Source organism: Manis pentadactyla, chromosome 11 (genome assembly GCF_030020395.1).
Source record: "Manis pentadactyla isolate mManPen7 chromosome 11, mManPen7.hap1, whole genome shotgun sequence".
In the NCBI taxonomy this organism is placed as follows: Eukaryota; Metazoa; Chordata; class Mammalia; order Pholidota; family Manidae; genus Manis; species Manis pentadactyla.
This window is the reverse complement of record NC_080029.1, coordinates 119427703-119442138: the sequence shown is the minus strand read 5'-3', so window position 1 is coordinate 119442138 and position 14436 is coordinate 119427703. Positions and strand designations below refer to the sequence as shown.

Below are 14436 nucleotides of genomic sequence, written 5' to 3'. Positions count from 1 at the left end.
ATTTGTGGTACTCAAACTCACCCTCACCTACCCCCACTGCCTCCTGCCCTTCATTGCTTGAATGATTAACTGTTCCAGTAGCACTAATCTGGGGCTTTGGTCCTTTCTTGAACATGTTCTCTTCCCTTTCCCACCAATAGTTGATTCTGTCTCACTCTACTAAAAAGTGTGGTGAGGTACAGATTTTCCAGCTTTGCTTTCAGATTTATAAATACAGAATGGTTTTCCTGCTCTATGGCGCTTTTCTTCCTACTCTTTTAACATTGACACACTTGTTGAAATCCCCTCAAGTGTGGTTAATTGCAAAATTTGTGGAAAAATTGTATAACTTTGTAAATTGTTTTGGGTATTTTCTCTTTGGGTTCCATCAGTGTTCCTTACATTGTTGCCAACTATATGCTAATTATATTTCAGACCTGATAAAAATGAGTGCATTAAAAAAAGTAAATCAACCATATAAATTGTTTTTGAAATTTCCCTACTAGTTTAAATTACAAATTTTCACTATGGTGTTAACTCATTACACTTTGAATACTGAAAAAGACACTTTGAATACCTAAAAAGGAACTTTATTTTTTCCTAGTGTTTTTGTTAAATTTCCGTAAATTAATTGGAAAAATCGTTCACATTTAACTCTTATTAACTTGATAGATTTTTATATCCTCTTAAGATAGTTGGCAGCATTGTCCCTAATTCTTTATTGGTTTGGGCTTATATAATGTCTTTTTCTTTTCTCCATTTTTTTGTTTTGTTTTTTTGCTTCCTAAGGACATGATGATACAGCGCCATGTGCAATTTTGAAAAGTATGGATAGTTTTAGCTTTCTTCAACACCCAGTCCACCAGAGGAGCTTAGAGATTCTGCAGAGGTGCAAGGAAGAGAAGTACAGTAAGGCTGCAAATCCTGATAAACTTTTGTTATCACATGTTCATTTGGAAACGGAAACCAGGAGCATTCTACACCAGGGTGGGACAGGGTGGTCACATAGGCTATGTGACCTCCATAACCTTTTGACCAGTCAGTCTCAGGATACTTCCATTGAGATTTTAGTTCTTTCTCTTGAAGAAGTTGATATATGTATTCTTTTAACTTGAATGAGTATTTGTGTATGATCCTTGAGTTGTTAAATATACTTGGTTATAGGCTCTGAATTTGGTTCCCTTTTTTGTCTTTAAAGTAATTGAGTGATGGGTAAAAATAATTTTTTTCATGCTGATTTTCTTTGAAAGTTTTATTGAAATCTAATGAGGTAAAACATGCAAATGGGTAGTTTGGTAACTTTTGACATATGTATACACCTGTGAAGTCATCACCTCAATCAAGGAAATTAGCATATCCAACACTGCCAAAAGTTTTCTTTGCCCCTGATTTCAGCTGATTTTTATGCTTGCTTATGCTTGAATTTCAACCTTTGTGGTATTGATTTTATGTATTACTAGTTAGTTTGATTGCAGTCCTTTTATCAGACTTCTCTATGCCTGGTTTAGAAAAAAGCCACCACATAAATGTTTTGGCTTAAGAAAGAGTGATAGAGTCATAGTGGATATTCTTCTTCTTCTCTTTTTTTTTTTTTTTTATAAAATTGGTGTAAAAAGATGCCCCTGGTCTCCATTTCTTTCCTTTTTTTATTTGTTATATTCATTTTGCATGAAAATGGGTCTTTTGCCTGTTGTGGGATTAGTTATTTGGCTCCTGTTATAGTGAGGATGTAGGGATTCTTGAGAATGCTCAAAGCCTAACTCAGCAATTTGTATGTAATGGATCCAACCACTTATCTATTCTGTTCTGAGCTTTTTACAGAACACCACAGATTTACTTTGTCAGTTTCACAGTTCTGTGATTGAAATTCCTTGAAATTTTAGTATACAGTTATCAGGAGAATATAAATAGACTATAAGGATAAAGATAAGTAGATTTTCTAAAAGCAAGTGTTGTGGGTTCTTCAGTTCTTATTTTTGCTGTCTTGGTATGCGAATATATGTAATGCATTTTGAAAAATGCATTTAAAATATTTTCTCATTTTAGAATAAAGGTAAGTATTTCGTTTTAAAAAGATACCCTTTAATGTTACTCTTAATTAATTAATTGTTGCTATTGTTTCTGAAAGGTATACAAGTCCTCATTCTAAACACTGATCTTCCTTTTCTAAATCTTTTAACTCATGGGACATTATTTATAATAGTCTACAAATCTTTTTGGGGGAGCTTAAGTTAATTCTTTTTAACTTTTAAATAGTGCAAGGGTCTGTTTGCTTTGTTGATATTCATGACCCTCAGTCTGACAACTCCAGGCTTGATTTTATTCCAGCCTAGTATATATGGGTCCAGAAAAAGAAGGCACCAATTGCAGCATAGACTGCATGAGGAAATTTTTCAATTGCTTGTGATCACATGCTAGTTTATTTCTACATTTGTGAAAGATGGAGTTTTTTCATTACTTTAGTTTATTCCATTTTCCATTATAGTACTACCATTAACTAAAATTTTTATAACATATAAAATTACAAATTGAAATTTAGGGGAATTTAAAAAAAAAATCCAGAAGACTGGGGTCTTTAGGTTATGGTGAATTGGTGAGGTGAATGAACGCTTCCACAGGTAACAATAAAACGTGGAAAAAATTTGAAAGTAACAAAACGATTATAAAGCATTGGAAAAAGACCAAAAAGACTAAAAAACCAAAAAAGACCAAAAAAGAAGCAGAAAACAGAGGAGAGCTTATTCTTTAAAGTAAGTAAAGCAGTGAATAAGAATTGTGAATTTGTGACTTTTTACACAAAATGCTTCCCAACTCTCATAGCTCCAGAGACAGAAAACCACACAACCATACTGGCTTGAGGTATCACAGTTGGGGACTGGCAAAGCAGCTTGGAAATTAGAAGGTAAAACCTGGAACTGAGAGAGCTGTCAAAAGGCTAAAACCCAAAGTTAGGGTATGATTTCTGCCAGCCATACCTGGCTGGCTGCTGTGAGTATGCAAGGAAGATTGTAGGGGCCAGTCATCAAAGCAATAAAAAAACAAATGGGAGATAGCCATTGAAAGACACTGCAGTAGGTGAGATTTGCAAGTTTGCTGCTTTGACTGAGGGCTTTTTGTATCTGTGCATAGCTCCTGTGGTGAAAAGCTGAATACTAACTGCCTTAGTTGGAGTCCTATACTTAAAGCAGAGAGAGAAAGAGGCAGAAAAATATTTGGAGAGAGAATGGCTGAAAACCTCATGTTTAGTTAAAAGAAAAAAAAACAAAAAACCAGCTTAGAGATCCAAGATCAGTGACCTCCAAGTAGAATACATACAAAAAAACACCCACAACTAGATGCATTATAGGCAAACTACTGAATGCCAAAAATAAAGAGAAAATCTTGAAAGCAGGCAAGAAAAAATAATTAAGAAAAGGAGAATAATGATGAATACTTGATTCCTCATTAAAAGCAATGGGGACTGAAAGATACCCAAAAACCATAATTAAAATCCAAAAAAACAAAATCCTGAAACCAAAACAAAAGCAAGCCCAAAGAAACAACACAACTTTCAGCAAAATTTCTGTATTTGTAGTTTGGATCCTTACAAGTTAACCATCTGTTAGAAAAAAAAATCAGTGGTCTTTAGAGGAGTATAACAGGATGTAGTGTTGCTGCAGTATATTATCTACAATGTCCAATTATCAGTTAGCAAAAATATCCTTCAAAAAGCAGAAATAAAGATGTTTTCAGATAAACAGAATCTGAAAATTTGTCACCAGAGTATGTATTCTATGAGAAGTGGAATACAATTCTTTATGCTAAAGGAAAATGACAGTGGATGGTAACTTTGATGTTGTAAGTCCGGGGAAAGGAAATCCTGGGGCAAAATACCTTTAAAATCCAAAATCAGTCAAAGGAAGAAATAAAGTTTGAAACACGTTTATTGCTCACAAACTGCAGTCCCAGGCAGTCTTTCTACTCTGCCCCAGCAGCAACAACACCGGCCCTACCCCTCACCTCTCAGGTACAGATAACCCCTCTCTTACCCAGGTAATCACCCATTGATATGGAGATGAACTTCTCCACCCCTGAGGAAAGATGCAAATGTACTGAAGCCATACTTCTTTCCACCTCTGAACGCTTATTGATATACAGATATACTAAAGCCAGGCAAGATATTCTGGAAATGTTTCAATTTTACCCACAATCCACCCTTCCAGAAATCTTGCCTTACAATTTACTCGACCCCCCTCTTCCGACCAATTCAGTAACATGCAATAGCAACAGCAGTAAAATCTTGGTAATCCTCAAGCCAGAAGATTCAGCCTATGCAGATTAAGTAAATGTACTTTACAGCACAATCTCTCAGTAAGCACAAAATACGTTTCTACACGTTTACTCATTCCTAACAATCATGCTAGATTGCTCGCAAAACTTTTACCAAACATTAGACAAAGTCAAGCCTCTCTTTAAACATTATTTTCTTGACAACAGCAACACAATCATAATTCTCAGGCCAGAGGATTCAGGTAGGTTCAAAGTCCCTTGCAGATTAAGTCCAAAGCTCGTCCATTCCAGCCATCACGCGGCAGCTGCAGCCAGGGGGGACACAGCCAGGACACAAAGACCATAGAAGCAAATAACCATGATTGTCGAGGGCCAATTCGCTGTTATTACAGGAATTCACAGAAGGCCAGCTTCCAGGCCTTTTCTCCAACGTGCCAGAAGAGCCAGCCATCGTTGGTCCATGTGTTGAAATGTCCAGGGCCACATCCGTTTTACTCCTAATTGCTGCACCCATCCTTGCAACACATGTCCAATAAAGTGGGTACCTCGATCACTCTCAGTAACCGGCAACCAACCATAGGCTGCAGAGAGACGCTCTAGGCCCCTCTTGGTGGTTTGCTGATCTGCACAATGTGCAGGGCACTCCTTCTGGGCTCGGCTGACTTCTTCAAAGGTGAAAGGCAAGCCACACTGATGGGCCCACGTTGTCTTTTGAGGTGTCTGTGCCACACCACTCCGTGGCCTTTGGGTCCAGTCTTGCACCCACCCTGCGATGGGATAGGAGGTTATTTCCTTGGTCGGAGCTGTTCCGGCGATGGGCTCTGTAGCCAGCAAGGTGAGATACATAGCAGCCAGTTGCTTCAAGATGGCCTGGACCTCTGCTCCTTTCCATGGTTGTGGCCAGGCTCCGGCCGGCAGCAAGAGCAGCAGCAGTGGCAGAAGCAGTGGCCTTAGGCTCGGGCCACGGGCCGGGGTCGGGGTGGCCAGCAGGTGGTGGCGCCTCCACGACTACATGAGTGAAGACACATGTCCCTTGGTGTGAGTGCTGCTTCTCCCCATCATTTCTAGGGGTGGCCCTCCCAAAGGTCGCACCCATTATGACAGATTTCGGGTTCACAGGAACCCTGCCGACTAGGCCAATTGTAAGTCCGGGGAAAGGAAATCCCGGGGCAAAATGCCTCTAAAATCCGAAATCAGTCAAAGGGAGAAATAGTTTAAAACCCGTTTATTGCTCACAAACTGCAGTCCCAGGGGGTCTTTCTTCTCTGCTCCAGCAGCAACACCACCAGCCCTCCCCCTCACCTCTCAGGTACAGATAAGCCCTGTGTTACCCAGGTAATCACCCATTGATGAACTTCTCCACCCCTGAGGAAAGATGTAAATGCACTAAAGCCATACTTCTTTCCACCTCTGAACGCCTATTGATATGCGGATATACTAAAGCCAGGCGAGATATTCTGGAAATGTTTCTATTTTACCCATAGATGTATAGCAGGGGTTGGCAAACTTTCTCTGCAAAAGGCCAGACAGTAAATATTTTAAGCTTTGTAGGTCATATGATCTCTGTTGAAACAACAACATTCTGTGAAAGGAACTATAGACAATGTATAAATGAATGAGCATGGCTCTGTTTCAAGAACTTTATTATGGACACTGAAACAAATTTCATGTAATTTTCATGTCACAAAAATGTTCTTCCATTGTTTTTTTTTTCCCCTCAACCATTAAAAAATGTAAAAACCATTCTTTGCTCACAGGCCATACAAAAGTAGGAAGTGGGTTTGATTTGGCCTTAGGACTTTAGTTTGCTGATTCATGAATTGTTTAGAAGGAAGAAAGAAACCAGAAATAATAAATATGTATAAACATGTGAGTATAAATATTTTATTTCCTTCTCTTAATTGCTTTTAAAAAGATATATGATATTTAAGGCAAAAACTGACATTGTTCTAGTGGTTTTAAATGTGTACACAAATTCTTTGGTACACCTCCCTTCAAAAGGCATGTGCTATATTTAGTGATTCACTTTTAACAAATAGAATGGGGCAGAAATGAGAGTGTATGATCTTCAAGATTAAGACATCAAAGATACTGCAGCCCTTCCTACTCCTCTTCATTAGTGGTGCTCGCACCTTCTTCCGGAACTGTTCTCTGAGATTTGGCAGGGAGGAAATTAGAGGAGTAGTGCAAAATTTGGGAGCATGACCAGCAGATCCACCTCTGCAAAGCTCAGGAGCCCTGTAAAGGAGAAGGAATGAAAAGGTAGGAAGTAAAGAGAGACGGTAGAATAGATGAATCTCACTTCAGTTTGAAGCTCACAACCCTCACCTTGTTGACAGTGCCTGCCTTAGTGTCCCTGACTTCAGACATCAGTATGGTCACACAAATAACTGAAACTTGGAAGTTGTTGTTTGACCAAATTGGAATTAATATAGAAATCAGTAATTGAAAAGTATCTGAGAAGGCCTCAAATATTTGGAAAATAAACAACATGTGTAAATAACTCATGATTAAAGAAGAATTCATAAGGGCACCTTGGAAGTATTTTGATCTGAATGATAATGGAAACAACTTATTGTAACTTGTAGAATGCAATTGAAGTACTTAGAAGAACATTGATAGCTTTAACTCCTATGTTAGGAAAAAAAAGGTCAAAATCAATTATCTAAGCTTTCACCTTATGAAGCTACAAGTAGAGAATATTAGACCCAAAATAGGTAGAAGGCAGTAAAAAATAAGAGCTAAAATCAGTGACTGCAAAGTAGACCAATAGTAGAGAAAAATCAGTGGAAATCAAAAGCTGATTTTTCAAAAGAGCTGTGAAATTGATGAACTTGAATCCATCGCTGTCCAATAGAACTTTCTGCGAAGATGGAAATGTTTTCCAACTGTGCTGTTCAAAACTGTAGCCATTAGCCACATGTAGCTGTTAAGCACCTGAATTTTTTTTAAGCTTTAAAACTGAAGTTTTAATTAAATCAATTTAAATTTGAATAGTCACATAATGGCTAGTGGTTGCTATATTGGATGGTGCAGTTCTAGCCATTTTGATCACTAAATATAGCACGTGCCTTTTGAAGGGAGGAGTACCAAAGAATTTGTGGACATATAATGGCTAGTGGATGCTATATTGGATGGTGCAGTTCTAGCCATTTTGTTTAAGAAAAAGAGTAGACAGAAACACTATTATCTGGGATGAAAGGGTAGAACAGTTATATATTGCCATCAAAAGGTTGCGGAGAGATTTTGAACATTTATGCCAGTAATTTGCAACTTAGGTGAAATGCACAAATTCCTTGAATGTCAGCAAGTTATCAAAACTGACCGAAGGAAAAATAGAAAATAGAAAATATTAACTGATATTAAAAAAATCATTACACAGAGGGAAAATGAGAAAAAGCCAAACATGTATAAAAGAATCACTCTCAAAGAAATATCTTGCTGTGTTTGCAGGGAAGATCCTCCAAAAAAGAGAAGAAAATCCCTTAAGAGCACTTTACAATGTAGAAGAATTTTAAGAACAGGAATCCAGTAAAGCAAGCTGACTATAAAAAGTATCAGAATGATACTGAAAATAAGTATTGAGCTACTAAAAGAAGCAGAAGCATAAAGCAACACCAAATGAGCTCAAGAAATAGAGGAAACATAGCCGAAAATTGAATTATTAATATTGAGAAAAGGTCTGAGATGATTATTTTTTAATACACAGAAGAGAAGAATGGATATAGAGCATAGAGAACGATCATTTGTTATAGGGATAATTGGTGTCCATGACTTAGGAACTAAATAAAATGAAAATGATGCATTCAAATATATAAGAAAATTAAGTTGTTCAAAGCTCTAACTGAATTTATTGATCACAAGACATATTTTCAGTAACACTTTACTGGAAATTATCTTGGATATATACTTAGGAGTAGAGTTCCTGGGTTATGTGATTACTCTATGTTTAATTTTTTTAATAAACTGCGGGACTGTTTTCCAAAGTGACTGTGTCATTTCACGTTCAGCAGTATATGTAAGGTCCATTTTTTCCATGTCCTTGCCAATACTTACTGTCTTTTTTGTTTTAGCCATGCTAGGTTTGTGATAGGGTAGCTCATGTAGTTTTGGTTTTCATTTCTCTGATGACTAATGATGATGAGCATCCTTTCATGTGCTTATTAACATTTGCATGTCTTCTTTGGAAAAATATCTATTCAGATCTTCTGTTCACTTTTAAATTGAGTTTTCTTTTTATTATTTAGTTTCAAGAGTTGATTTTATGTTCTAGATTGAATTTCCTTATCAGATAAGTGATTTGCAAACATTTCCTACCATTCTGGGGGTTTTCTCTTCACTTCTTGATATAGTGTGCTTTGAAGCACAAATTTTAAAAATTTTGATGATGTCCCATTTATCTAATTTCTTCTTTGGTTGCTTGTATTTTTGGTGTCATATCTAAGTAACTACTGCCTAATCTAGTGTTAGGCAGATCTACTCTTATCAGTACTTGTAGGAATTTTATACTTTAAGCACTTATATTTTGGTCTTTGATCTAATTTCATTCTTTTGCATGTGTATACATACCTAGGTTTCCCAGCATCATTTGTTGAAAAGATTCTTCTTTTCCCGTTGAATTGTTGACATCTTTGTCAAAATTCAATTGCTCATAAATGTGAAGGTTTATTTATGTTTATAAAGATATATAGTGTAGGTAAGGTACATTAGAAAGAAAGAAGTAAAAGTATCTTTGAGATAAGTGTCTCATATGTAGAATATCCTAAGTAACCCACAGGAAATTATTTTGTACTTGCATTTCCTTTCCATTGATCTATTTGTCTGTCTTTATGCCAGTACCATACTGTCTCAGTTACTGTATCTTTATAGTGAGTTTTGAATTCAGGAAGTGTGAGTCCTTCAACCATGTTCTTTTTCAACATTGTTTTGGTATTCAGGACCCCTTGCATTAATTTAGGATGAGCTTATTATTTCTGCAAAAAAAGGGAGCTGAAATTTTAATAGAGATTGTATTGATCTGAAGACCAATTTGGGAAGCATTGCCACTTTAGCAATATTAAGTTTGCAGTTCATGAGCATGGATGGTGTTCCATTTATTTAGGTTTTCTTTAATTTCTTTTAATGATGTTTTATAGTTTCCAGTGTAGACATTCTATACTTTCTTGTTAAATTTATTCCTTTGTATTATTTTGATGTTATTAATGGACTTGTTTTCTTAATTTTATTTTCTTACTGTTTTTTGCTATTGTATAGACATACAAATGATTTTTTAATATTGATATTAGATCTTGTAATTTTGCTGAACTTGTATTAGTGCTAATTGTTTTTTGTGGGTTACTTAGGATTTTCTAAATACAAGATATTTATCTCAAGTAGAGATACTTTTACTTCTTTCTTTCCAATGTACCTTACCTGTATTAAGTATCTTTGCATGTTTGTTATGAAAATTGATAGCCATATGCTTATAGAGCTTTAATGTTTATCAAAAGATTTGAAGAGAACTATAACAAAAAATATTGCTAATCCTTAAGGAAACAATTTGTTGTCTTTGAGTCTTACTGACTTTATATGTAAGATTAGTTAATCTCTAAAATCTATACTCTATGTCAGCAATATGTTTACTGTTGGAAAATGATGCTTAGGAATTATTAGAGATTTCTTGAAGATTAAAAGAAATGAGCTTGTACACTTCTAGTCCATTAGGCCAGTTATCCTTGTATTTTCTGGTAATACGTAAATGAGCAGAGAAATAAAATAATTTATTAATAAATTCCCTAATTGTGTTCATTGTTGGCTAAGTCAGATTTGTAACATTCATAGGACTTGGTTCATATTACTACGTATATGTTTCTGACATGTTTAACAAATATATGCCACCAAAGTACATTAATTTCATTTGTCCTTAGAAAAATTATTTCATGTTTAGATTCTCTTAGCATTGATTTGAAAATTTTCTGTTTTTTATATGCTAGGTATAACCCGGAAAAATCCCAGAACACCACTTTCTGATCTACAGGGCATGAATACTCTTAATGAAAAAAACCAACAGTAAGTATGTTTGGTTTATATTAAAAGGAATTATAGAAGAAGTAACTAGATTTTTTTAAATTGAGGTATCCTTTTTTTAATTGAATTCATGAGTAAAATTTGAAAGTAACAAATACAGTTTCCTGAGTTTGCAAATAAAGTTCCCTTGTCCTTTACTCATACATTATTTTATAAAGATTGTACTTTATATGCACAAATGAGCATTATTTAGTGTCTAAAATCTGCTGTCTATATTTTAAATATCATCAAGAGAATTGAGCCCTGGTAATAAGGATGGCCTATCATTAAAATTAAAGTATAACTTCTTTAATCACATTTTCCAATTGAAGTTACTTTGTCTTTCTAATGTGTATTGTCACTTCTCTGCTTAATAACATTTTTATAACTCTCCATTGCTTGTGAAAAGAATTCTAGGTTCACTGGTTACTTATGTTAGAGCTGTCACAGCCCAAGGATCCAACCTCAACTTACTCATCTTAAATGCCAGCAAGTTGAACTACTTGCTATCTTTATAATATATACATTTTGTTTACTTTTTTTTGTGTGTGTGTGTCCAACCAAGAACTACTTCCGTTGACTTTTTAATCATTAAAAAAATTTTTTTAATTTTGGTATCATTAATCTACAATTACAGAAAGAACATTATGTTTACTAGGTTCCCCCCTTCACCAAGTCCCCCCCACATACCCCTTCACAGTCACTGTCCATCTGTGTAGTAAGATGCTGTAAAATCACTACTTGTCTTCTCTGTGTTGCACAGCCCTCCCCATGCCCCCCACGCACTATACATGCTAATCGTAATGCCCTCTTTCTTTTTCCCCGCCCTTATCCCTCCCTTCCCACCATCGTCCCCAGTCCCTTTCCCTTTGGTAACTATTAGTCCATTCTTGGGTTCTGTGATTCTGCTGCCATTTTGTTCCTTCAGTTTTCCTTTGTTCTTATACTCCACATATGAGTGAAATCATTTGGTACTTGTCCTTCTCCGCTTGGCTTATTTCACTGAGCATAATACCCTCTAGCTCCATCCATGTTGTTGAAAATGGTAGGATTTGTTTTCTTCTTATGGCTGAATAATATTCCATTGTGTATATGTACCACATCTTCTTTATCCATTCGTCTACTGATGGACACTTAGGTTGCTTCCATATCTTGGCTATTGTAAACAGTGCAGCGATAAACACAGGGGTGCATATGTCTTTTTCAAATTGGAGTGCTGCATTCTTAGGATAAATTCCTAGAAGTGGAATTCCTGGGTCAAATGGTATTTCTATTTTGAGCGTTCTGAGGAACCTCCATACTGCTTTCCACAATGGTTGAACTAGTTTACATTCCCACCAGCAGTGTAGGAGGGTTCCCCTTTCTCCACAACCTTGCCAACATTTGTTGTTGTTTGTCCTTTCGATGATGGCGATCCTTACTGGTGTGAGGTGATATCTCCTTGTGGTTTTAATTTGCATTTCTCTGATGATTAGTGATGTGGAGGATCTTTTCATGTGTCTGTTGGCCATCTGAATTTCTTCTTTAGAGAACTGTCTATTCAGCTTCTCTGCCCATTTTTTAATTGGATTATTTGCTTTTTGTTTGTTGAGGCATGTGAGCTCTTTATATATTTTGGATGTCAACCCTTTATCAGATCTGTAATTTATGAATATGTTCTCCCATACTGTAGGATACCTTTTTGTTCTATTGATGGTGATCTATGCTGCACAGAAGCTTTTTAGCTTGATATAGTCCCACTTGTTCATTTTTGCCTTTGTTTCCCTTGCCCGGGGAGATATGTTGTTTTGAAGAGGTCACTCATGTTTATGTCCATGAGATTTTTGCCTATGTTTTTCTCTAAGAGTTCTATGGTTTCATAACTTACATTCAGGTCTTTGAGCCACTTGGAGTTTACTTTTGTGTATGGGGTTAGACAGTGATCCAGTTTCATTCTCTTACACGTAGCTGTCCAGTTTTGCCAGCACCATCTGTTGAAGAGACTGTCATTTCCCCATTGTATGTCCATGGCTCCTTTATCAAATATTAATTGGCCATATATGTTTGGGTTAATGTCTGGAGTCTCTATTCTGTTCCACTGGTCTGTGGCTCTGTTCTTGTGCCAGTACCAAATTGTCTTGATTACTGTGGCTTTGTAGTAGAGCTTGAAGTTGGGAAGCGAGATCCCCCCCAGTTTATTTTTCCTTCTCAGGATTGTGTTGGCTATTCGGGGTCTTTGATGGTTCCATATGAATTTTTGAACTATTTGTTCCAGTTCATTGAAGAATACTGTTGGAAATTTGATAGGGATTGCATCGAATCTGTATATTGCTTTGGGCAGGATGGCCATTTTGATGATATTAATTCTTCCTAGCCGGGAGCATGGGATGAGTTTCCATTTGTTAGTGACCTCTTTAATTTCTCTTAAGAGTGTTTTGTAGTTTTCAGGGTATAGGTCTTTCACTTCCTTGGTTAGGTTTATTCCTAGGTATTTTATTCTTTTTGATGCTATTGTGAATGGAATTGTTTTCCTGATTTCTCTATTAGTTCATTGTTAGTGCATAGGAAAGCTACAGATTTCTGTGTGTTAATTTTGTATCCTGCAACTTTGCTGAATTCTGATATTCTAGTCGTTTTGCAGTGGAGTCTTTAGGGTATTTTATGTACAATATCATGTCATCTGCAAATAGTGACAGTTTAACTTCTTCTTTACCAATCTGGATTCCTTGTATTTCTTTGTTTTGTCTGATTGCCGTGGCTAGGACCTCCAGTACCACGTTGAATAACAGTGGGGAGAGTGGGCATCCCTGTCTTGTTCCTGATCTCAGAGGAAAAGCTTTCAGCCTCTTGCTGTTCAGTATGATGTTAGCTGTGGGTTTATTATATATGGCTTTTATTATGTTGAGGAACTTGCCCTCTATGCACATTTTGTTGAGAGTTTTTATCATGAATGGATGTTGAATTTTGTCGAATGCTTTTTCAGCATCTATGGAGATGATCATGTGGTTTTTGTCCTTCTTTTTGTTTATGTGGTGGATGATGTTGATGGATTTTCGAGTGTTGTACCATCCTTGCATCCCTGGGATGAATCCCACTTGGTCATGGTGTATGATCCTCTTGATGTATTTTTGAATTCGGTTTGCTAATATTTTGTTGAGTATTTTTGCATCTATGTTCATCAGGGATATTGGTCTGTAGTTTTCTTTTTTTGTGGTGTCTTTGCCTGGTTTTGGTATTAGGGTGATGTTGGCTTCATAGAATGAGTTTGGGAGTATTCCCTCCTCTTCTGTTTTTTGGAAAACTTTAAGGACAATGGGTGTTATGTCTTCTGTGTATGTCTGATAAAATTCCGAGGTAAATCCTTCTGGCCTGGGGGTTTTGTTCTTGGGTAGTTTTTTGATTACCGATTCAATTTCGTTGCTGGTAATTGGTCTGTTTAGATTTTCTGTTTCTTTCTGGGTCAGTCTTGGAAGGTTGTATTTTTCTAAGAAGTTGTCCATTTCTCCTAGGTTTTTCAGCTTGTTAGCATATAGGTTTTCAGAGTATTCTCTAATAATTCTTTGTATTTCTGTGGGGTCCGTTGTGATTTTTCCTTTCTCGTTTATAATTCTGTTGATGTGTGTTGACTCTCTTTTTCTCTTAATAAGTCTGGCTAGAGGCTGATCTATTTTGTTTTTTTTCTTGAAGAACCAGCTCTTGGTTTCATTGGTTTTTGCTATTGTTTTATTCTCAATTTTATTTATTTCTTCTCTGATCTTTATTATGTCCCTCCTTCTGCTGACCTTAGGCCTCATTTGTTCTTCTTTTTCCAATTTCGATAATTGTGACATTAGACTATTCATTTGGGGTTGTTCTTCCTTTTTTAAATATGCCTGGATTGCTATATACTTTCCTCTTAAGACTGCTTTTGCTGAGCCCCACAGAAATTGGGGCTTAGTGTTGTTGTTGTCATTTGTTTCCATATATTGCTGGATCTCCATTTTAATTTGGTCATTGATCCTTTGATTATTTAGGAGCATGTTGTTAAGTCTCCATGTGTTTGTGAACCTTTTTGCTGTCTTTGTACAATTTATTTCTAGTTTTACACCTTTGTGGTCTGAAAAGTTGGCTGGTAGGATTTCAATCTTTTGGAATTTACTGAGGTTCTTTTTGTGGCCTAGTATG

At 36.2% G+C, this 14436-nt stretch overlaps 1 protein-coding gene across 8 annotated transcripts in view; it reads left to right on the top strand.

The window, feature by feature from the left end:
- Window positions 1-14436, top strand: part of MYO9A (myosin IXA) — a 358540-nt gene that overhangs the window by 174755 nt on the left and 169349 nt on the right. For 7 of the 8 annotated variants that reach the window (XM_057488942.1, XM_057488943.1, XM_036907835.2 and 4 more), the window contains 2 exons: window positions 769-888; window positions 10221-10296. In XM_057488942.1, the coding sequence (XP_057344925.1) occupies window positions 769-888; window positions 10221-10296 (196 nt within the window). The remainder of the gene's footprint in view (window positions 1-768; window positions 889-10220; window positions 10297-14436) is intronic. The other variant, XM_057488944.1, reaches the window with a different exon arrangement.